This window comes from Pararge aegeria, chromosome 19 (assembly GCF_905163445.1).
Source record: "Pararge aegeria chromosome 19, ilParAegt1.1, whole genome shotgun sequence".
Classification (NCBI taxonomy): domain Eukaryota; kingdom Metazoa; phylum Arthropoda; class Insecta; order Lepidoptera; family Nymphalidae; genus Pararge; species Pararge aegeria.
The window spans coordinates 1,750,652-1,775,346 of NC_053198.1; the positions used below are offsets into that span (position 1 = coordinate 1,750,652).

The window sequence follows — 24,695 nt, forward strand, 5'->3', positions numbered from 1 at the left end:
TTTATCAGTATGTCGATATGCCCTGGCAAATCTTTGTAGTGACACTTTTTTTTTAGTTAGCGCATCTCATGAAAGCTCACCTGCTGGTACACTTACGAGCACGTTCCGACACTGTGCCGGAACGCTAAATCGCTTAGCGGAACTTCTTTATCGATAGGGTGGTAACTAGCAATAGCAGAAGCCTCCCAGCAGACCAGACCAGAGGAATTCAGATATTGTAAAGTCTTAAATTCCCCCAGGAACCTCCCACCTAAATTCACAGCGCTCACCGTTGCATCAGGGAGGTCGTCAATCGACGAAACTCATATAAACAAGATTGAAAATATGTTTTGGACACTTACCAATTACAGTAAGGTTGACTCTGTAATTCCTGGTAGGAGAGTCGATATAGTCGACGCGGCACCGGTATATGCCCTCATCATAACGCGCCACCTTGTCCACAGCAAGGTGAGCTGATGAAGGATCTGACTCGTTCAATACGAAGTGCGTCCTGGTTCCGAACTCGCCAGCTATCGCCCAGTGAACTGGCGGACCGTTTCTGAAGTCGACACTGCGAACAAAAAATTACTTGCATTTGTGTGTGATAGCTCAGTGGTTAGAGCCTTGGTGTCCATTTTGGGGGAACCCCACACCCCCACAACCCGTTAGTCCAGCGCTGGACTAAAGGATAAAGGGTGTAACTACTGATGCGAAGAAAAAGAAAAATCAATAAAAAAGCTTGAGTGTGAATTCCTCTAACTTCATTGCTTATTATTGATTTACTGTGAGATGGTGATAACAAAAAATATAAACGACTAAGTTTGTTGTGGGCTTTCTTAGACCAGGGTGCGTTAAGAACCCTCGTAGCTTTAGTTTTATTAAAGGAATAAATATACTACAAATAAATATATTACGACAATACACACATCGCCATCTAGCCCCAAAGTAAGCGTAGCTTGTGTTATGGGTTCTAAGATAGCTAATGAATATTTTTTTATGAATATAATACACATAAATACTTATAATATACAGATAAACACCCAGACACTGAAAAACATTCATGTTCATCACACAAACATTTTGCAGTTGTGGGAATCGAACCCACGACCTTGGACTCGGGAAGCAGGGTCGCTGCCCACTGCGCCACTCGGCCGTCTAAATACGGCTAAAAACGGCGGAATACGGTTTAAAAGTGCCTCTCTGTGTCTATCAACCTGAGGCGTTATGTTAAGCTTGATGTGCGTGTAATAACACCGGCAACCACGTCCTTCAGACCGAAATACAGCATTTCAAACACAGAATTGTGGTCAACAAGAAACCGTGTACATGACTAATATTAAAGCATCAAAAATCACTCCCATTTCTATTTATTCAGCATAACACATAATGTTACATTTATAATACAATATTTAAAATAGATTTTAATATATAATGTAACATATGTACATACAATTTATGGATTTCAAAACATAAGTTAGACACCGTATAGTAGGGAAAACGATTTTATTGGGAATGCTCAAAATCATTAAAATCATTTACGGAATAAAAACATTGCTACATGTGGTATTTTTTTAAATATTTTATCAAATGCATTTTCATTTTCAGTGTTCTTTATAAAATCTGGCAGATGGTTAAATATTTTTATAGACAATGCGTATGCTATAATTAGTAGATTTACCTCTAATGTTCTAAACGTTTACCATAAAATGTGAAAATAAGAAATAGCTTGTGAGCTAGCAATATTCCGCGGGTGTGAAGTCAGTCGTGCGCGGGGCGTTTCCACTGTATTTGGACTCAATTTACTTCATATAATAAGGGCTGAACGAGGGTTCCGTATGTTTTTAGTTCTATGATTGCAACTAGGTTGCTTTGGGGGAGAAATATGCATGGCGGTAGTACTTCCCCGGACGAGCTCTGTCACAAAAACCTCACTATAACATATGAGCGTAAATGTGTCTTCTAGGCAGCGTGTCCTATCTCAGGCTGCACCATCAGCTTTCATTGCAACCAAGCGCTAGTATTTATTTAAAAAGATAAGATACTGTTTCAATTGTCGAAGCACGTAAAAATAAGGGGTTAAAATCCCCACACAAGAGTTTATACACGTGTCTACAGAATTAAATCCCTCAAATCAGAAAGTGAACATAACGCGATTAATTGTCTGTGCCTTTTTTAATATTATTAAAGAATTTTGTTATAGAATGCTGTGGACTTGGGGAGAGAAAGATTCACATCACGTTTTTTTTGGTGAAAATAAAAAATATTATTTTTCCTTTGAATAGCATTTCGTCGAGGTCTTATTAATTTAAAGATCAAGCTTAAATTTATAAGTTATGCTTAAAAGTTTGTATTAAACGTAAGCTTATAGAAAAGTCCTATTAAAGTATAAAGGACTACGTAATCGATATAAAAGCTTGGGTGTGAATTATTGCTCTAACCAGGTTGGTCTTTTTTAAATGACAATGTGAGATGGTGACAACAAAAAAAAACACCCGGCTAAGTTTGTTGTGGGCTTTCTTAGAACAGGACGCGTTTGGAACCCCCGTAGCCTTTAGCGCCATCGTCTCACTACCGTGTAATTCTTATGTAATGTATCAAAAGTGCCACCTATGGGCCTACTTGAATAAAGATATTTTTGACTTCACTTGACTTTGACTTATGACTTATATTTCTGATCTGAGATCTCTTGTGGGTTGCGAATGTTAAAAGGATTGACAATGGAAAATATTCTTGCCCTTATCATTAACATTTCTTTTCCTTTTAATTATTTACTAAACTGAAAAGAATTTTTCCGTACATCCAGCCGTTGACAAATTTTTGCTTTGTTAGTCTAATAGATTAATATATTAACATTCACAATTAATGCTACAAAATCGTTACTTATTCACATTACCATTTAGAATGCGGGTAGGTCGACAATGATAAATGTAAAAACCTTTTGTTTACGTTCCATAATTTATATAGCTCAGTAGGTAGGAACGAAGTGCGTTCATATTCCTTCACTATACATGTACAGGATGTTTTTAATTTTTTAATAAGTCCCCATCGTCTACAAATAGAGAAACTCTTCGCAGGGCACGCAAGGAACACATCCTAAAAAATGCCTCCTTGTGTCTATCAATCTGAGACGCAGGTGTAAGCCTAATTTGGCATTAATTACATTAATTGCCACGCCCTTTAGACCGGAACACAGCAATAGTTCTTCTTGGTGTCAAAAATAAGCATGCTAGTAATACTCCTCTGGAGGCGCTCCGTCTCAGAAAGCTCTAGCACTAGTCTATAAAATTCCTGTAACATTTATTTTGCCATGAAATCAATGGTATTGCAATTCTGAATCCGCATCAATGATGTATGGTGGGTCAGTTGCAAAGTAATTGTTGAGTCCTAGTAATTCTTCTTTAAAAGATGAGAGTAAGAGTAGCTTGTGTTATGGGTACTAAGATGAATATTTTTTTAAATAATATACATAAAAAAATCTTTAAATTATTGTACAAAAAATCTCAATAACCACCAGTAAATTAAAAAATAACAAATTATTACTTTTGCCAACTTTTAGTACTTTTATATAATTTTTCCTTTATTTCATAATTAAGACACTTAATTTTTGATATTAGATTTTTAGTTTTTTCTTTTTTTTAGTTTTTCATGTTTATTAATTTCATAATTTTTGATTTTGTATTTCTCGATGTAAATAAGCTTGTTTTAATGAAAAATATCTTTTGTTTGTTTATATATTATATATTATATTCTATGTTATTGTTCTTTTTTATGATTATTTTGTTATTGTTTAGTCGCGAGGATTCAGTGACGACGAAGATAATGGGGCTGGCTGAAAACCAGTGCTGCGCGTTTTAGTTTGCAGCTATACTGAGTAAGCTCCTTTGTCACACATTTTTTTTTTAAATTTTTATACTTTAAGAATTATTTTATTTCACAAATGTTACATTTTACACAAATGTGTGACAATAAATACGATTTTTCTTTCTTTCTTTTCTATAAATTTCATAATTTATATTATATTCTTGATTTGAATCCTCAAATATTGAACCCTCAGTCTTGGACTCAGAAAGCCCGATCACTGCCCAAATCGGCCGTCAAATATCGAACCCTGAGTCTTGGACTCAGAAACCCTGCTTTCTGAGTCCAAGACTGAGGGCCAACATCACCAAAATAGTAAGAATTAAGCTTAGTGTTCATTGCTTAGGTACAGTAATAGTAAATAAAAGATACGAAACACGCTCAAGTAGATACAATTCATAACATCGCGAGCGGTGCCAAATCGAGCTCACTTCCAGACGCGCCGAGTCAGAAATGTTTAAACAACTCCATGCTCAGGAAGCAATGGGAATAGCCCGAGCCTTCCGTTTGGAAGAGCTCCAGTTGATTCGGTATCAAAGGAGATATTGTTTAGATCCTATTGCGAATCTGAAATAAGAATTATTTACAGCATATAATAATACTATCTACACTAATAATAAAACTTGAAGATTTCTGTACATTTAATATATTTTGAAAATTTTGACCAGGGGATGCTTTGTAATCGATACCGAGTCCAAAGCAGATTTTTATTTAATTTTTGTCTGTCTGTCTGTCCGCGCACAGTGAAAACTACTGGACGGATTTAAAAAAAATTTGGTATACTTGTAGCTGGTATTCCATATTCTTTTTTTATATAAAAGTGTGTACTATCAAGCATGTATGGTTTGTCTCTCGATGACCCATACGCGGACGAAGTCGCGAGGGTCCGCAAGTTTATAAATATATAAAAAATAAACGAAAAGCGGTGGCATGACGGCAAAAAATATCGCCACATCGCTGCCGTGACGGCGAGCCAATTGTACCTACTGCCAAGACGCGCCAAAAGAAGTTTTACACATCAAAAGCATAAATTTTCAGCCAGTCAACATCGGACAGTGCTCATATATCACTGTGAACCAGGAGCTAACAATGCTGAGATCTCCAGAATCTAGATATCAGGTGATCGTTAGGAGAGACTGGTCTGGCAACTGACGCGCCACTAACTGGCAGCAAGCCAAATAATTGTAACAGAATAGAGACTTTTTATTACACAAATTTTAATAGATTTCAGGCAATTAAACTTTTTTTTTGGTTTCATCTAATATTCATGCAAAATCTACAGTATCTTAAAATTATACTTTGTTAGTTTCACATGCCTTTAACAAAACTATAATGATACTGCTCAAAGTGAAGTTGTAAGACTCTGAAGTCTTTAAGAGAAGACGGCCATGTATCTAAGCCCTACAAAATAGTAGGTACATATTTTGTAAAATAAGTAGGTACTTAATTTAAAAAAAATGAACATGACTGCCGAACACTATACGAATTTACACGTTTGCCAATGAAGTGAAATATTGTTTTTTTCAATGATAGCCAGTATCATTTGGGATTACGTAACAATTAAACGGTACCTCTTACATCCAGTTGAGGCATTTAAACACGCAAACATAAAACTCCTTCTCAAGGTTATGTAATCTATAGGTACAGTGATTTCATAGGTCATGCATACTTATTTATTTTGATAATTTAATGAGACTCTAAAATATGTCATATTAATTGAGATTTGAAACTTTAATCGGTTAACACTATTTGTAGCGTAACATACTGTCGCAAAGATAGCCTTACACTAAGTTTGCTAACATTCCAGATTTTTCCAATTTATTTGGGCAAGATTATGTAAGATTATGTGTTAGGCAAGATTATGTAATACAGTAATTATTAAAGTCAGAAAAAGAAATTTGTCTATTTAAAATAGCCGAACCACTCCTTATCTGCAAATGTTACCTATATTTGTACAGAGTGTTTTATATAATTATTGTGACATACACAAAAAAAAGGGTAGTACCTTTCAGACGAGCTCTGTCATGAAAATCTCTTCAAAATTTGCTTCTTCTAGCCTTCTTTGCATAACATTTCTTCAAAAAATTTAAGGACAGACTTTTTGTTTTAAGCCTCGGCATACTTTAACGACCCGTCCAACTTCAATCCTCCATAGAAAGGTAAGGCTAAAACTATGTTATAAGTAACTTAGTTTTAGCGTTAGCTTAAGCTAATATCTTCCATTAGGTGAGCCAATACAACTTGTTAGCATAATGAGCCATATGAAACTTTGAATGGTGGTCTGGTGGGACGCTTCGGCCGTGGCTAGTTACCACCCTACCGACCGATTTAGTGTTCCGATGCGACTACCATATTCCCTAACCGATTAGCCCGCTACCATCTTATCCTGCATCATATTTCAGTAGTAGGTGACAATGCAGTCAAGGGCTAACTTGTAGTGGAATAAAAAATATAAAAAAAAATCAATCATTCTTCAAAAATAATGAAATTCGAGATGACTTTTATTAAAAGTTACTTTAAAGTGCATCGTAATTCACTGCATGCAATTTAAACGTCTAGACTTCTTTCGTAAGTTAAGAATTCATGTATGCATCGGTGAATGTTGGGATTCTTTTGTTATACGCCAAGCTCGGCTGGATACCGGCCAATGCTGTGTTACAGCCTCAATCAATCTTACACACCAAGCTGTGGACTGTCTGAAGCAAAAGTTGTACTCGTTACAGTGTATTAAAACGCAATTTAGACTCTCTTGTATTACATGTTCAAGAAAGAAATATAATTCATTGTATACGAAGAAACGCATACAACAACGACATAAAACGACACATTGATCATTGTCATTTAATTTCTATCATTTATTATTTCTCTTTAAATTTTTAACAATGCTTAAGAATAAATTAAAAAACACTATTAAAAATTTAAAAAAAAAAAACTTCCACCCTCCGCTTGCGTGGCTTTTGAATGCTCAAGCAACCGGTGGTCAGGGCTCCAGAGTGAGAAACCTCCTCACAATACGCGCCGTTTCAAGGATTACTGCCTTCTGTATCCGACCCTTGATCCAACAACCAAGCGAAAGCTTCTTGAGATGTTGGTCGAAGCTTTTGTCATTATCAATATCAAACCCATTACCGGCCCAATACAGGGCACGGGTCTACTCCCACAATGAGAGGGGGTAAAGGCCGTAGTCCACCACGCTGGCCCAGTGTATATTGGTGGTCGCTTTTGAGAACAAATTCAAAATCAAAATTTCTTTATTCATGTAGGCCTATCACAGGCACTTATGAAGCGTTCATCAAAATTGTAAGGGGGTGGTGATAACTTCGTTCGCCAACTTAAACCTAATGCTACGAGGGTCCCTAACGCGTCCTGGTCTAGGAAGAGCCCACAAGAAAACTTAACCAGGTAATTTTTTTTTGTTATCACCATCTCACAGTTTATTTATATTAAGCTATGAAGCTAGAGCAATTTATACCCAGGGTTTTTTTATCGTTTAAGTAATCTTTACTATTATAATTTTTCTGTAAGCTTATGGAGAACTCTCAGGCATGGAGGTTCCCCGAAGTTCTCCTTCACCGTTGAAGCAAGTGATATTTTATTTGCTTAAAACGCATATAGCTAATAAAAATTAGATGCACGTGCTGGGATTCGAACTGGGCCCCCCGAAAGTGAAGTCGAAGTCCTACCCACCGGACTATTCACATTGAACAGAAGTTATACAATTCGCGGCCTTATCCCTGAAAACGAACTCTGTCACGCAACCAAACTGCAGAGCTAAAGCTAGGTTCCAAGTAGATAATAAATTATATATTAATGATATGCATACGTACAATCAAGTAATAGTTTAATATATTCATTAGGAACCGTGAATTTATAGGCGATAAATGGCACTTAAACTTTATTTTCAAAAATCCCGTCGATCTGTTTTCCCTACGCTGCGTGAAACATGAATGAATGAATGAATACACAAAAGTAGGTAGAGAGATATAAATACAGAGCAAGAGAGTACAACTTGGTGGCCTTATCGCTACATAGTGTTTTCTTCCAGGTACATGGTAAAACAAATCTGGATAATGGATATCTGCATATCGTCTGCGGAAGGTGCAGAACTCCTTTGTGGGGTTGAGTATACGCTTTTACAACATGATTCCTAAGGAAATTCTTGACCTACCAATGCATACATTTAAAAAATGTGTAAAAACGCATCTAGTACAGCGAGGTTACTATACATTTGATGAATTCCTCGATGACAAGGTAGAATGGAAGCAGCCAGCCTCGCTCTCATCTCTCGCAAGAAAGCAAAATAATTGTAAATGTTGATGTTGGAATAGAGCAACTACTGAGTTTCTTGCCAACTCTTCTCGGTAGAATCTGCTTTCCGAACCGGTGGTAGAGTCACACAAACATACATACTTGACGTTTCAAAAGTGCTTATAAAGTAGGCCTACTTGAAATAAATGAATTTGAATTTGAATAAAAAAAAAATTTTTTAGAAGTTATATTTTTTTTTACTTTATAGAAATAACAGTCAATTATTGAATTATAGAAGAAATTTCCGTCAATTATTTCTATGAAAAAATCAAGCACACAACCTTATGGTAAGTATAAAACCATCGCCTATAAACAAGGCAACACTTCGCAGGGTATGCAAGGAACACGTCTTGCAACGTGCCGCCCTGTGTCTAACAACCTGAGTACGTGTTAAGCCTCATGAGCCGGTAATTGCACCAGCTCCCACTACCTTTAAACCGGAACACAGCATTGCAACAGTGCTGCTTAGCGGCAAAAATAAACATGGAGGTAGTACTACCCCGGACGAGTTCCGTCACAAAAACCTCTACAAGTACTAATATTAACTTATAAACGTCAAAAGAACAGACGTAGGAACTAGTAATTAAAAAACTGCTTACTAGTCATTGCAAGTTGTATTAATTACCAACTCGATTTTTATTGCACTGGGAGAACACTAGCCATCTAAGTTCGCAAAAGGTACACGTGGGAAAACAGTATTAAAATAAAATCAAGGTATATTTTATATGCCATTTATAGTAAAAGATATTATAAACTAGAAAGTGTATCGGTTGACATAATTTTGTCATAAATATATTTGAATAAATGTTCCAAAACGCGATCTATGAAAAAATCTGTATTTCCAGTATAAGAAAATTTTAATCTACGCTACAAAATACCCAAAAGAGAAGTAGAAAAAAACCTGTAAAAAGTTCTAAAGCCTTTTTAACAAATTAAGCGTAGTCGGTGGCCACTAATATACCTGTTTGAAAATATGTTAATTTGAGTTATTATTCTTTTTATCCTTACAATATACCACAGACACTTTTAATATACCTCAACTCTCTTGCATCGTAAAACTATTAATAATGACTCATATAAAATTTATGATCCGTAAACTATAAAAGTTATACAGTTATTCACGACAGATTTTTTAATAAAACACATCGGATTTTAACTGCATGCTATTTAAGCGTCTAGACGTATTCATCGAAGTTAAAGCTTTTATCCACCATTATCATCGTCAACCCAATGCCCCAAAGTCAAAGTCAAGTCAAAGACAAATATTTCTTTACTAGCTGTTGCCCGCGACTTCGTCTACGTTTGATTTTGTTTTTTGATGTGGCATTAAATTTAGTTGTAGATCTAAAAAAAATTAAAGTATTCAGTATCGCTTAAGGGGGGTTTGCGCCTGTCCTAGGAGTTCTGTCCTCTATTTCCAACCACAGTTTGGGCAAAATTAAACACATATTATAACCTCTATAGTACAAAAATAATTATTTAAATCGGTTGTAATTTGTCAGAGTTATGGTGTAAAATTGTCAAACACTCATCCCCTCTCCCAAAGGAACCCAGCTTATTGTCGGGATAAAAAGTATCCTATATTGCTTTTAACACTTCCAAAAATATGTGTACAAAGTTTCGTGAGGATCGGTTAAGTAGTTTTTGCGTGAAAGCGTAACAAAAAAACTTACAGTGACATATATAATATTAGTAGGGATTAGTAGGGATTACAGGCCCATAGACGGCGCTTTGGATGCATACGTTACATTAATAGACGTGTACATGGCAGTGAGATGATTGCAATAAATACATTCGTAAACTTAAAACTAAAACTTCGGGTCTAAGATGCCCAGAACAAACTTAGCCAAGTGAACCCCACCTCTGGGCCTATTCTCAACTAGAAGTATCTTGGATCTACCATAAAGCTCAAACCAGTGTTAGCTAGTGGCCCTCGCGCCGTACGTCACACGGTGGAGAACAGACAGCTCGGCGTCAGGCGTTACTTTGCGGAATTCCATGAACTTAAACTTAATTTGATATACTCTGCCAAAAGCCGGAGAATCTGTATGGTATAATTTATAATTTCTTCAATCCTTATACTCCACGCCGAACTGATCTTAGCAAAGGACCCTATACGCACGTTTCGCTCCGATACCGGAACATCCTCAGGAGATGTTGACTTTACAATGAATAATTGTGAAGGCTTAACTTATATTATAAATGACACCACACAGATTTGCTGCTTTTTGCGGATTATAGCAAATTAAGCTTAATTATCATAACTTTTTTATTTTTTAACACACAAAGCAGATCATGGCAAAACATAAACATAAGGACAACAACCAATAAAAAGAAAACTAGCCATTCTCCACCACATGCGTGTCTTGTCTTTTAGACCGACCGTCAATTTTAAAATATTATTGTTTTTTATACGCAGTTATGTACCCATATGTATCAATCAATATCCTATATCAGCCCACTGCTGGACTTAAAGTCTCTTCCAATGGGAGGGTTTGCCCATTATCAACACGCTGGGTAGACGGGTTGGTGGTCGCAATAAATGGTAGTAGAGGCACATAGAACGCTGCCTCTAGGTCTCCGTTATATTTTTAGTCACCTTAGTTATATGTCGTACGACACCTGCGGAAAATGGAGGGGAGGTGACAACTGTATTTTGATCTGCCGTCACCATTCAGCACATATAGTATAATACTAGCGGACCCTCGCGACTTCGTCCGCGTATGACTGAATCGAGAAGCTAGAATAGATCTGATGCTAACAAAATAAACATGTATCTACTTTTATTTTACGAGGTATACTGAGTTGTCATTATTTTAGATTTTGTTACATCCATACTCACAAACTTTCGCATTTATAATATTAGTAGGATGGTACGCATCATTTCGATAGTTGTCCCATATGACTTGCGACTTGCTGTCATTTGTGGAGTGTAATGTCCTTTTCTCCGACTATCAAGTCTTCATTAAAATATGACAACACATGCTTGGTAGTATAAATTTTCAAATAAAAAAGGAATTATTAAAATCGGTTCTAATTTCCTGGAGAAAACTTATTGTTTATCGGGATAAAAAGTATCCTATATGTTGACCCGGAATCTCAGCTACCACTATACCAAATTTTATTTAAATCCGCTCAGTAGTTTTCACGTGATGCCCGGACAGACAGGCAGACTGACTGACAAAAATTTAACCAAAAATTTGTTTTGTACTCTGTGTCGATTAAAAGGCATCCCCCGGACAAAATATTTAACATATATTAAATGCACAGATATCTTCTAGTTACAGTTTTATTATAAGTATAGATTTATTAAAAATATCAAGAATTCACATTTTATCACCGAACGAAGAGCATGTTTAATACCCTTATGTATCCCTCCTTCAATTTTTCCCCGACAGAGCTTGTAATCTTCATAAAAACCCGTTTACTTCGTTTCATAATATTAACATATACATATACTTAATAAGCCAATATAAAATTCTTGTAGCCCATAATAGTTTAAGCGTAGAATATATTCTCAAATATTTTTAATAATACCCTCATAAAGTAAATCGCACATTCACTTTGTTCGATACTAGTGCACGCCAGCAACTATTTCTTCGTAAAATTCATAATAGCCCTTGGAATTCATAAATTTCAATTTGTTAAAGGAAATTTATAAATGTGGAAGGGCCCATCTCACAAAATTAATCTACAGAGTAAAAGCAACAAAAATAGGTTAAAATACCAAATATACCGTATATCATGGAATACTTTTCTACGAGTTTTTACCTCCATTTAAACCTTTAAAGAAAGAATTAAGAACAAACGTGTAAGACAAATTTCTTAATTTTTAACTGATAGCCAAAATTCTAATCTTTATGGATATAACTAGACAAATATATACGAAAATAAAGGATTTTTAGTGATAATATTTTCATAAAACATTATACACGTGTTTCTATATTTTAAACAAAGTTTTATGGACATAATTTATAAGATTGTGATAATGCCTGATAGTCAGACTGTCATAAGAACATGGGATGTAGGTTTATTGTCTAAAGCGCACTAAATTCAGTATCTCAATCACAAAGTTCTATATTATCATTTCTCATCATCATATCAAATTCTATATTATCATTTCTTCTATATTATCAGTTATTAATAAATAACTTTAATTTATTATATTGCTCTAACATGGTTTAAAGTAGCACTGTGAGATTTGTTTTAAGTATCCTACCAAAACACTTAATCCTTCGACGGTACGGCTTTGTCGATGGCAACTAGCCACTGGGTATTGAACTCGGGACTACACTGTTCATCGCAGAAGTGATTGGGTATTTTTATTTGTATTGAATTCTCAGCACCACCAGCAGGGCTAAAACGGGCGGGAGATAAAAATTATAGCCCCCGATTATATCCCCTGACAAGGGATATAATTAACGTGTCCACTTGCCAAATCACTGGAACATGGAAAAGGAGAAGTTTACCCCCGTTTATTTTTACACATATATTATTTGGATATTATTTCCACTTGTGCGCCAGTGCTCTGGGAGTTGATAAGGCTGTGGAAGAAGGTACGTTTTTATCCTTTCCCATCTCAGCCCATGCTAGCCGTGCAGTTCATAGTAAAAAAAATGGCTTTATTAATCGTATAAAGCATTCACGTGATGCGCATAAATAAATAAACAGACAAACTACAGCCGTTTTATAATACTAGAGATTGGACTTAGTTATATAAAAACCTGAAGTCTTTTATGGCAAGCTCTCTACGTCCAAGTAATTTTAAAGAACTACTATTTCCTGGGCGAGTTTATTGAGGCTGCTTTACGACTGTCCTGCAGTATTATTACCTGTAGTCTAAGAGCTAGTTATGTTTTAGTTCTAGTTTATCATACCTTAACACAACAAAATATACGCTGAAAAACGAAATTAACTAAAATGATTTAAAATTCATACGTATAAAAAGTTTTTACTACTGCCTGTGAAAATAAAATAGCAACGTTTATGTTTTGTTAAATGTACTGTTAAACTTACAGGTGCTTTAAAATATTTACTACGGTGCATTATAAAATGTTTTATTACAAAATTTTCTGCGGTTTGTAATACAACATTTGTAAGTGGAATTAAAGCCAGTTAGGACACTAAACTTATTTATATTTAGCTCTCAGTATATAATTATAGGTAATATCTATTTCTAACTTATCTTTATATATATAATTCTTCTGTGCGTGTGTATGTCACTGAACTCCTCCTAAACGGCTGGACCGATTTGAATGAATTTTTTTGTATGCGTTTGAGTGGCATCCTGGATGGTTTAGATTCACAAATCTGCCCGAAAGATGGCGCTGCAGTCGGTATCTAGGTTATTTACCTTTACTGCAACTTAACGGCTGATTTATTCAGGTACGAGTCTGATTTGATAAACTCTTTCAGTGTTGGATAGCTGATCTATCGAGGAAGGCTATAGAGTATATACCATCACGCTAAGACTAAAAAAGCATAGGACCAATGAAGAATGTTTCAAAATCGGCCACTTAGCTTACGCCGCGTGCGCTGCGTAAACGGTTAATGTTTCGATAAAATCACGCATGAAAAAGTTTTTCCCTTTATCAGTTCTAAAAAAAGCCTCGGACAGGCGACAGCATGTCTATCTTTTAAGGTAAACTTTTGCGCGGACGACGTCGCGAGGGACCTCTAGTTTTATTATATATATGTTCATTATACCTATGTTCTATTATTAATTGCAGGTTTTTAGTAGTAGTTGAGCTTTTTGTGATAGAGCTCGTCCAGGGCAGTACTATCACCATGTTTATTTCTGCCGCTTAGCAACATTGTTGCAGGCCAACGCTGTAATGGTACATGAGGTTTAACACCTAGCCTCAGGTTAATGGACACAGGACGGCATGTTGCATTATGTGTTCCTTGCATGCCCGGCAAAGTGTTGCTCTGTTTATAGGCGATAGTATTCCACTTACCATCAGATGAGCCATCTGCTTGTCCGTCATATACTATGTACCGATTTTTTTTACTTGACACTGGCTGTTGCTCGCGTTCTACGTCCGCGTTTATTACAGCTTTTAATAATCCTGAAGAAATCGTTTGTTTTCCTGGGATAAAAAGTAGTTTATGTTACTCTCCGTCTTTTTAACTACCACTGGGCCAAAAAAAATTGATATGTTTCTTAGCTGCTACTACTACAGTGCAATGCAAAAACAAGCTAACAAACATACTGTGGCATTTATAATATTCAACAAATGTATATTTAGTTATTTGAATGTAATGCGACCTACTCAATAGACCAAGAAAACAAACAAAATTAGTTTTTCTGAGTCAATAAAAAGCACTGTATTTTCCACATTAAGATGAAAACGTGCTAAACAAATAAAGAGCAAATTTTACCTAAAAGGGCTAACATTTTACTGTAATACTGATAGATTTTCAAGGGGAAACGTCAGGAAACAGTAAACCACAATATACTGATAAGTCTTTGTAATCAAGATGAGAAAAAGCTAGAGCCTCATCAAACTTTTACGTATCCAAATAAAATCTAAATAGTGCATTTGTTATTGTAATTGACCAGTCACCCGATGCTACAAATAAAAGCTTTTAAGTAGTTACAAACAAGTACGCGAGTAATAATGTCACACAAAGCCGTGCCAGTGTTATATTTCATTAATAATTACATTATTTACTATGCATCAGCAAATTCACTGAATCTAAATGATGGATTGCAAATAATTTGAATACAACTATGCAAATTTAGGCCTGTCAAATATGTGTCCGTGCGCAAATTTCGTGTAATTATAAGCACACTAATAATAATTAAAGCTTCTATATTCGGAAATAATTATAAAACACAATATTTTTTATTAAACTATTCAAAATAGGACATGTTTAGTTATTTCTAATCCTAACCATTTTTTGAAAAATTTGATTAATTGCTCCTGGAAAACAATAATAGCAATTTTGTATTACAACTGTTTGAATATTAAAGTGCTGTAGGCAAATTTCAATAATACCCTTATTAATTTTAACAATTCGAAAGTGTTTTTTTTAATCGTCCGAATCACTAAACCAATCATTATCTTTGGTGCTGCAAGAAGTAATATCGATCGTGATGAAAATATTTCATAGAGATAGCTTGTACCCTTGTATATATAATATAATATTTAGAACCCAAAGATGCATTGAAGAATAAAAAGTCGTGAATAAAATTAAATTATGTGACATTGGAGTCAAGTAAAAAAGCAATTTTTCATGTATAATGTACTGCAAGTTATCTTGGCCGGAATCCAGCTAAACTTGGCGCGTAATAAGAGATTTTCAAAGTTCACCGATGCTTACATGAATTCTAAACTTACGACAAGTTACAATTCTTGGCAACTAGATTACATGCAGTGATGAATGCGCGAAAGCTACATAAAATACATAGAGTTCAAATTCAAGCTTTCATTATTCATACACATATTACAATTTTGTATAGAGCGTTCGCACACTATATTTTTCACATTGTTTTGCATGTAATTTTTTTTAACATTCATATACGTTTACTGCCTCATTGGTGTAATGATTATCCATTAAACTACGTATCATAAGGTCCTCAGTTCGAATCCCGGGTCGGACCAAATTATTACAGGTAGGTAATTGTTTTTTTCTGTTAAATGAATTTTCAGTACCACCCCGGAATCAGGAGATTGGGGGTGTGCCCCTCGTGCTTCGGAGAGCACGTTAAGCCGTTAGTAACGTGTGATTAAAGTTAGCTTTATATATTTAATTTTGTATTGTGAAACTTACGCTTAATTTGCTATGCTCCGCGATAAGCAGGAGAATCTGTGTGGTGTAATTTATAATTTCTTCATTCCTTACACCTAACATATCTTCGGCAATGTACCCTACGCACGTTTAACTCCGAAACCGGAGCATCCTCAGGAGATGTTGACTTAACAGTTATTCATTGTAAGTTCAGTTGTAAGCTTGAGCGAAAGTTAATGTCCGCCAATCAGCATAAGAGCAGCGTGGTTGGTTTAAGCTCTACAAAAGCCTCTCTTCTACAAAAGAGGAGGTCTGCGCCCAGCTATGGGACGTGATTAGGCTGTATGTATGATGACATTCGTTAAATTATTAATTGAAATTACTAATTTACTAGCTGTTGCCCGTGACTTTATTCGTAATTGTTTCGGCTATCTTTAAATCCAGTGGGGTCCGTTTATTTTTGGGCACTAAAAATCTCTCAGAAAAGCAGTACTAATGTATACTTTCAAATTTATTATTAGTTTAAATATTCTTTATTCTTGTTGTCCTACACACAGGCACTTATGAAGCGTTCATACAAATATGTTTACATAAATGTGCAGTAATGGTGATAGCTTCGTTCGCCAACTTAAACCTAAACCAATATCAAACGCGCCCTGGTCTAAGAAGAGCCTCCTACAAACTTAGCCGGGTATTTTTGACAGGAACTACTAGTCAGATTTGAAAAATTCTTTCAGTGTTGGATAGCCTATTTATAAAGAAAGGTTATAGGCCTCACGCTAAGACCAATACGAGCATAGCACCAATTAAGAAGGTGTTTTCCTTCCGCTGCGTGTGCTGTAAACGGTTAGAGTTTCGATAAAATAATGTAAGACAACGTTGTTCCCTTTTAAAAGTTCTAAAACAAATCCACGAATGCACATTTGACGGAGTACTCAGATTCAAAAATAGCATAAATATATCAATCGTAAGCTGACACTTATTCAGAGTTAAATTCGCATAAAGAAGGTCTCTGATACCATGTTAGAGGATAACTGAGTGCGAAACATAAAAAAATGCATATGTATATTTAATAAGGTTGTAATAAGGTTGTCTTATAGGCGGGCGAAGTCCACCGAGGGACCGCTAGTATTATATACATAATAAAAATAAATAAATAAATATACTACGACAATACACACATCGCCACCTAGCCCCAAAGTAAGCGTAGCTTGTGTTATGGGTACTAAGATGACTGATGAATATTTTTATGAATTATATATACATAAATACTTAGAAAATACATATAAACAGCCAGACACTGAAAAACACTTAATGCTCATCACACAAAAATTTTCCAGTTGTGGGAATCGAACCCACGGCCTTGGACTCAGAAAGCAGGGTCGCTGCCCACTGCGCCAGTCGGCCGTCAATACATAATAATTTACATGTGTAAAATAAATATTATACTTATAGTAGAACATTTATCAAGACGCAAGAGGGCCCAACAACACTTACAAGTTAGAACTCTTCGCCAGGTGCTCGTTAAGAACCGGCCTGGCACCGGATTTGGCATACTGGATACCAGCCAAACACACCCACGGTAATGTTTCAACGCTGGCAATTTATAGGGCTTTTTGTTCTGGACCGTGCCATTCAGTTATTTGCTTTATGCGCTTATGAATACAAGATTATTATAAGAGCCCCTTCTCATTGTGGGCGGAGATCAGTGCCCTATAGTGGGTCGGTAATGGGTAGATATGAAAATTCAAATTCATTTATTTCAAGTAGGCGCAGTTTATAAGCACTTTTGAAACGTGTAGTCAGTTGGTTCGTAGTGACTCTACCATCGGTTCGGAAGGCAGATTCCACCAAGAAGAGCCGGCAAGAAACTCAGCAAATTACTCTTTTTAAACATAATTTTACAGTTTACAATGAAACAATATATATATGATAAATTTTCTATCTTGTGAAACATGAGAGCGGAGCCTGCTTCCAAGCAGTCTAATCGTTAAAAGGTTCATCAATCGTATATTAACCACGATTTATTAAGTGTGTTTAACACATTGTTTAAAGTTATGCATTGGCAAGTCCAAAATTACCTTGGGAATCATACTATAGAAGCTTATACTAAATCCCACTTCTGAGCATTTTTATAAGTGATGACGATGTGAAGACTAATGATCGGTTTCTACGCGACATCATACCGGAGCGCTTAATCGCTAAGCGGCACGTCTTTGTCGGTAACTAGCCACGGCCGAAGCCTCCCACCAGACCAGACGAGAGAAAATTCGGAAATTATAAATTCCAAAAACTCTCCTGCCGAGAATCGAACCTGGTGATTTAAACATAGCGCTCACCGCAAGCAATTAAATAAATAAATATACTACGACACTTTCGCCATCTAGCCCCAAAATAAGCGTAGCTTGTGTCAATAGAACAAAAATAACTGATTAAAGTATGAAAGATTACATAAATTGGGTTTAGGCTCTAAACAGGTTGCTTTTTTAATATTTTTTGTTGTGAGATGGTGATAGCATAAATGGCACCCGGTTCAGTTTTTAGTGCGCTTCTTATTAAACCAGGTAGCTTTTGGAACCCTCTTATTATACTCTCGTATTTGAATTAAAAAATTATCACTCAACTATAACTTTTATTGTGAAAGTGATGATACAAGCGATCACTTATTATTACTATTATTCATTTATTGATTTACATTTTTAAATATATTTTTTTAAGATGATTAATTAAAAAAAAACACTCTTAAAAATTTATTAAAAAAAACATCCACCCTCTGCTTGCCCGGCTTTCGAACACCCAAGCAAGCGGTCAGGGCTCCAGAGTAAGGAACCTTTTTACAATACGCGCTGTTTAAAGGACTACTGCCTTCTGTATCCGACCCTAGATCCAACAACCAAGCAAAAGTTTCTTGAGATGTTGATCGAAATTATAGAAATATAAACGTAATATAATAAAACAACAAATACATAGAATAAAACAACGAATTATTTGGATCTAGAATCGCCGAGAAACGAATGCACGTTGCAACGAAAAACTTCACACCGAACTACGCGGCCTCGAACTAAATGAAACAACTGTAGAATAGAGAGCACGCGGGAGCTGAACGAGGCAAAGCTCCAGAGACCGCCTCGGTCTTCGAGGTTGTTTTTTTTAATACCACTCAAAAAAAAACTGTTTCGAGTGCGTTTCTTTGTTACGGGATCATGATATTTTCACGGTATTTTTTCAATAGAGTAATCAAATCTTGTACACAAAACGCGGATTTCGAGACATCTCTAGAAAATGCGTGAAAAAGATGAATTCCTTTTTTTTTATTCCGCTACAAGTTAGCCCTTGACGGCAATCTCACCTGGTGGTAAGTGATGATGCAGTCTAAGATGGTAGCGGGCTAACCTGTTAGGGAGTATTGTAGTCATACCTTTAATCGGTTTCCACGCGACATCGCACCGGAACACTAAATCGCTAAGCGGCACGTCTTTGACGGTAGGGTGGTAACTAACCACGGCCAATGCGTCCTACCAGACAAATGTCATTTCTATGTGACATAATATATTACTGCCAGCCTCCGGTGCAGCGGCGAGTGGTGTGTTTTTAATTAGTGAAAGATCCCGGGTTCGAAACCTGGCCGGAGCAATTTGGTAATTCATAATTTCTGAATTATCTCTGATTTGGTCTGGTGGGTTTCAGCTTTGCTTGGAGCATCCGGCTCCGCTTTCATCTCCCAGAAGATAGAAAATGAATGTTAAAATATAATATGTAGTTTGTTGATTTTGGAAAAGCACAACTTGTCGGCTTCGTCTCCGCAAAATCTACCTTCCAAACCAGCGGTAGAGTCACTACAAATAGACAGATTCGACGTTTGAAAAGTGCTTGTTTAGTAAGCCTTGAAATAAATAAATTATGAATTTTGAGAACATTTTGGCAAAAACTCCCAGACATGCAGGTGATATCTGAAATACTTAGAACGGGCATAACTTTGAAAAGTTACGGTGCGGTAGGATTCGTTCTCGGTCTCCCGAAAGTGAAGTCGAAGTCCTGGGCATTCATTCACATTGGGTTACCTGCTCAAAATGTTATTATGCATTTTGAAATTTGCAAAATTGATATTTTCTCCAAAGTAAAATCGCTAATAAAAATTATTAAATATAATATATTGATTTTTGTCTTGCATATATTATTAGAGAAATTCTGCAATTAAAAGCCGGTAGAATAGAAATACAAAGTAGAAATATAAAATAGAAATACAAAAGAAATACAATAAATAAATTCAAATTCAAATAAATAAAAATCTTTACTCATGTAGGCCTATCACAGGAACGCTTTTAAACGTTCATACATATATGTCCACCATCCCCTTACATAATTGTAAGGAGATGATGAAAACTTCGTTCGCCAACTAAAACCTAAAGCTACGAGGGTTCCAAACGCGCCCTGGTCAAAGAAGAGCCTACAACAAACAGCCGGGTAATTGTTTTGTTAAGAGCTGTTCATACCCTAGCTTTTTTATCGTTTAAGTAATCCTTAACATAAACTTCAAGCAACGCATTTTAAACACAGGCAAATGTAATAACCGAGACAAATTGCAATTAAGCTTTCACAGGCTACACGTCGAAACATAATTTAGTATCGTGAAGGTTCCAGAGTAATATGAGGTAGCGAGGAATTCTTGGTTCAAGAGAAAATACTTCACTGATAGACAATGTGCAAACATGAACTCTGGTAGTTTGTATCTTCCCAGACCTTCGTATATTATAAGGCAACTCCGTACCTAAAGGGAAAAGGTTTGACGGCCGATTGGCGCAATGGGCAGCGACCCTGCTTTTTGAGTCAAGGCTGTGGGTTTGATTCCCACAACTGAAACATTTATGTGTGATGGACTTACTTTGGGGCTAGATGGCGATGTTTGTATTGTCGTAGTATATTTATTTATTTATGTCTGAGCGACACTACCACCAGTAATTACTGTATCCCGAATACGATACGAGCCAATGCTTTATTCGAGTAGTTCCGCCAGTTTCTGGACCAGCGCCAGACTAGCCCTTACTGGTTGTTTGATCTCTTGAGAGGACGCTGAATAATGGAGGGTTACTTCTAAATTGGTTTCCACTTGTACTACCAGACGACCAGCTTACATTGGTATTTGATATAATCCATCTCATAGCAGAAATCCATATGGTATATATTTTTTATCTATATCTATAAGGAGGTATGACAATTATGACACTGACATAGATTCGGTCTTTTTTAACTAATAGAATTTTTTTTTTTTGATTTTTTTTTACTATAAAATTTTTAATGGAAATAATGTCTGTAAATCAAAATTATTATAACATCTTTTAGGAGTTTATTACGATCCATGCAACTGGGTTGAAATAGCGACAAATCCCTTAATATATATATATATTCGATGGCCGATTGGCGCAGTGGTCAGCGACCCTGCTTTCAGAGTCCAAGGCCGATGAGTACGATTCCCACAGCTACAAAATTTTTGTGTGATGAGCAGGAATGTTTTTCAGTGTGTTGGTGTTTATAAGTATTTTATACATACATCGTCATCTAGCCGCAAAGTAATGTAAAAAGATTTCCCAGTTGCGGGAATCGAACCCATGTCATTAGAAAACAGGGACGCTGCCCAATGCGCCAGTCGGCCGTCGATTGTTGTGAAATTATTATTTCGCTGTATTTGTGTTGTTTTTAATAGTGTATCTATATCAATAATATAATATTGTTTGATATATATCAATATATATCAATCTGAAACACAGTTTATACTAGTTACAATTTCACATAGGTATTTTGCGATGTAAATGTACCTACCTAATAACCATAACCTATAAATATTATACATCTGAATAATTTGTGAAGTTCTTACAATTTTGTATTTTGTAGTTGCTATGTGTATGTACGATATGTAATGAAATAAATAAATAAATAAATTCTTTAAATAAATAAATAAATATCGTTCATCGGCGACCCGGGAAGCGAATCCAGGAAATTGTGGTCCATAGCCGAACCACTAGACCAGTGACGCATCCCTTATATGAAAAGATGTTTATTACTAATGCCATTCCTAACATAACAGTTTAAGGTTTTAAAGTTTCCAATTTCATCTATCTTCCCAGTAACTGTGGCGCAAAAAACTTGCGTACAAAACTTTTTTAATTCTCCAAACAGCCCATACCTATTGGTGAAATGGATTCCCTACATTGTGGGCTATCGGAAAAGCACTTAGTAGATTAACAAACACTGGGGGGTCAGTGTGGTAATAAAAATAGGCTATCGATATGCAAATAAAACGGTTCATAGTTAGGATTGGAGAGATCAGTGAGAATTTGTATAGAAGCGGAATAAATAGCTACTCCATAATATTGATAATTTTAGATGTTTCTAATGTGACATCGTAAATAAACACATTCTTTTGTGCTTACAATGCAAACATAGTTAAAAGGTCTACAATAAATTCCGCAATGGTAGGCACATGTTTATCTTCAAAGCATTCCCCACAGTAACGAAATTTTTCTTTGACATTTCCCAATAAAAATTGGGCTACTTACAAAGCTATTATAAACAACACAGTATACGTTGTGCATTTCATATCTATCTATACTTAAAAATATATTTTGAAAATTTTGGGTATGCTTTATAATCGATACTGAGTCTAAAACAGATTTTTATTTAATTTTTGTCTGTCTGTCTGTCTGTCGGGCATCACGTGAAAACTGCTGAACGGGTTTTAATAAAATTTGGTTTAGTGGTAGCTGATATCCCGGGTCAACATATAGGATACTTTTTATACCGATAAACAATAAGTTTGAAGAAATGGGATGAAAATTTCTATCAATTTTACTTCACATTTAACCGAGCTATATATATTATTAAATTTGAATCGATTTTAATAATTCTTTGTTTATTTGAAAGTGTATACTATAAAGCATGTATGGTCTTATTTTAATAAGGATTTGATAAATATTGTCGGAGATAAAGAACATAACTCTTCACAAATAACTGTAAGTCGCGAGGCATATGGGACCACGATAACGACATGCGTACCATCCTACTAATATTATAAATGCGAAAGTTTGTGAGGATGGATGAATGTATTTATTTATGTATGTATCAACTAAAATGCCAAGTAAAATAATAGTAGGTAAATAGCTAGCCACGATGATTATGTAGCTTCTCGATTGACTTATACGCGGACGAAGTCATGGTGGACCGCTAGTTGTATATAAATTCATTCTTTTGCGCTTACATTGCAAACATATTAAAAGTTCTACAAAAAAGTCCGCAATGGATGGTATATGTTGATCTCCAAAGCATTACACCACAGTAAAGATTTTTGTCTTTTGCGTTTTAAAAAAAAAATTGGGCTAACACACTTATTATGTAAGCCATTCCGAAGTTAGTTTAGTTTAGTTTACGACTTTAGTATATGACAATATGAGATGGTGATAACAAAAAAAAATACCGGGCTAATTTGTTGTGGGGTTCTTCTCAGACCAGGACTTTAGTCAAAATTTACGAATATCGTTATCGCCGTCATCTCACTACCGTGTATTTATCATATAATGTAGGTACCTACATCAAATCAAAAATGTCACCTATACTTGGATAAAGATATTTTTTGACTTAAAGTATATTATTTTATTAGTTTTAAAACAATATTATTTCGGATTAGGATTTTGGGTCTAATAGCTTCATATAATAAAAATGTGTAGTATTCAAAAGTGCCTGTAAATAGGCATATATAATAAAGGAGCTTTCAAGTTTTCATATTTTCTGGGAACTTTTCCATTATGTCTCCTCGGAGGAAACAGTCAAGTACAGCTTAACGCGTGATATCGAAAAACTATCTTCGTGAAGCAAACGTGTATAGAAACTTTGACCTCTATTTGTCTCCAGGGATAAAAGATAAGCTAGGAAAATACGGCAAGGAGATTTAGCTGATTAACAGAGCGGCTGTGAAACCATTATCTCAAAATATTAAGATAAATACGAAATACGCAGGAATTTGAAAATGTACATAAAAAACCCCTTTTCAATAAGAAGGTTTATTTTGTTTGAATCATCACTCAAATGTTCGTAAAATGGAACTCTCATTGGACTACTTCATTGTCTGTTCATCCCTCTCTGTGCAGCCACGTTTTTGTCAGACAGCAACTGATATCGACTAATAAATTAAATGATCTCCTATTCCTAGTTAATTAAAGTTTTTAGTTAAACGCAATTCCAAGAATATTTCCATATTACAAGCCCCGATCACTGACTGATTAATTATATATTTCTATGGATACTTTTTGATTATTTACAACCATTAAATAAGGCACATGGGTAGGTCTTTAATTATTTAGTCATTTGGCATGTTTTTGAAATAAGCTATTTTGTGTATAGCATATTGTATAGTATGTCAATAGTAATTTTTTTCTAGTCATAAGAAAGTCTCTTGTCGCAGTATTGCTCGATTTTCAATCCCTTGTCCGTGCGCTGGAAGAATCTCTGCCTATAGTAATTGGTTTTTTTTAATAAAGGCAGTACCGCCTTGCATTTTTGTGTGCCGATCTGAAGGGTTTGGTTGCCATTTTAATTACATAAAACCTACGTCTCTGGTTTATTGATTTAGATGATTGTTTAGTACCTAAAATTAAAATCACCATAAAAGAGGTCAGAATGTTCTTAAGGACAACTTATCTCAAAACAGATTTCTTTCACGTCACTCGACACACTGTGAAATATTTCTCTGTTTATAGGCATTCGTTTTTCCACTCAGAAGTTCATACATCAGGCTGACAATCTGCTTGATACGTAACTAGTTAATA

At 35.5% G+C, this 24,695-nt stretch overlaps 1 protein-coding gene across 1 annotated transcript in view; it reads right to left on the reverse strand.

Annotated features, from left to right (window-relative positions):
• Positions 1-24,695, reverse strand: part of LOC120631968 (nephrin-like) — a 153,525-nt gene that overhangs the window by 43,305 nt on the left and 85,525 nt on the right. Inside the window, exon 3 of the mRNA XM_039901683.1 lies at positions 342-550. Within this exon, the coding sequence (XP_039757617.1) occupies positions 342-550 (209 nt within the window). The remainder of the gene's footprint in view (positions 1-341; positions 551-24,695) is intronic.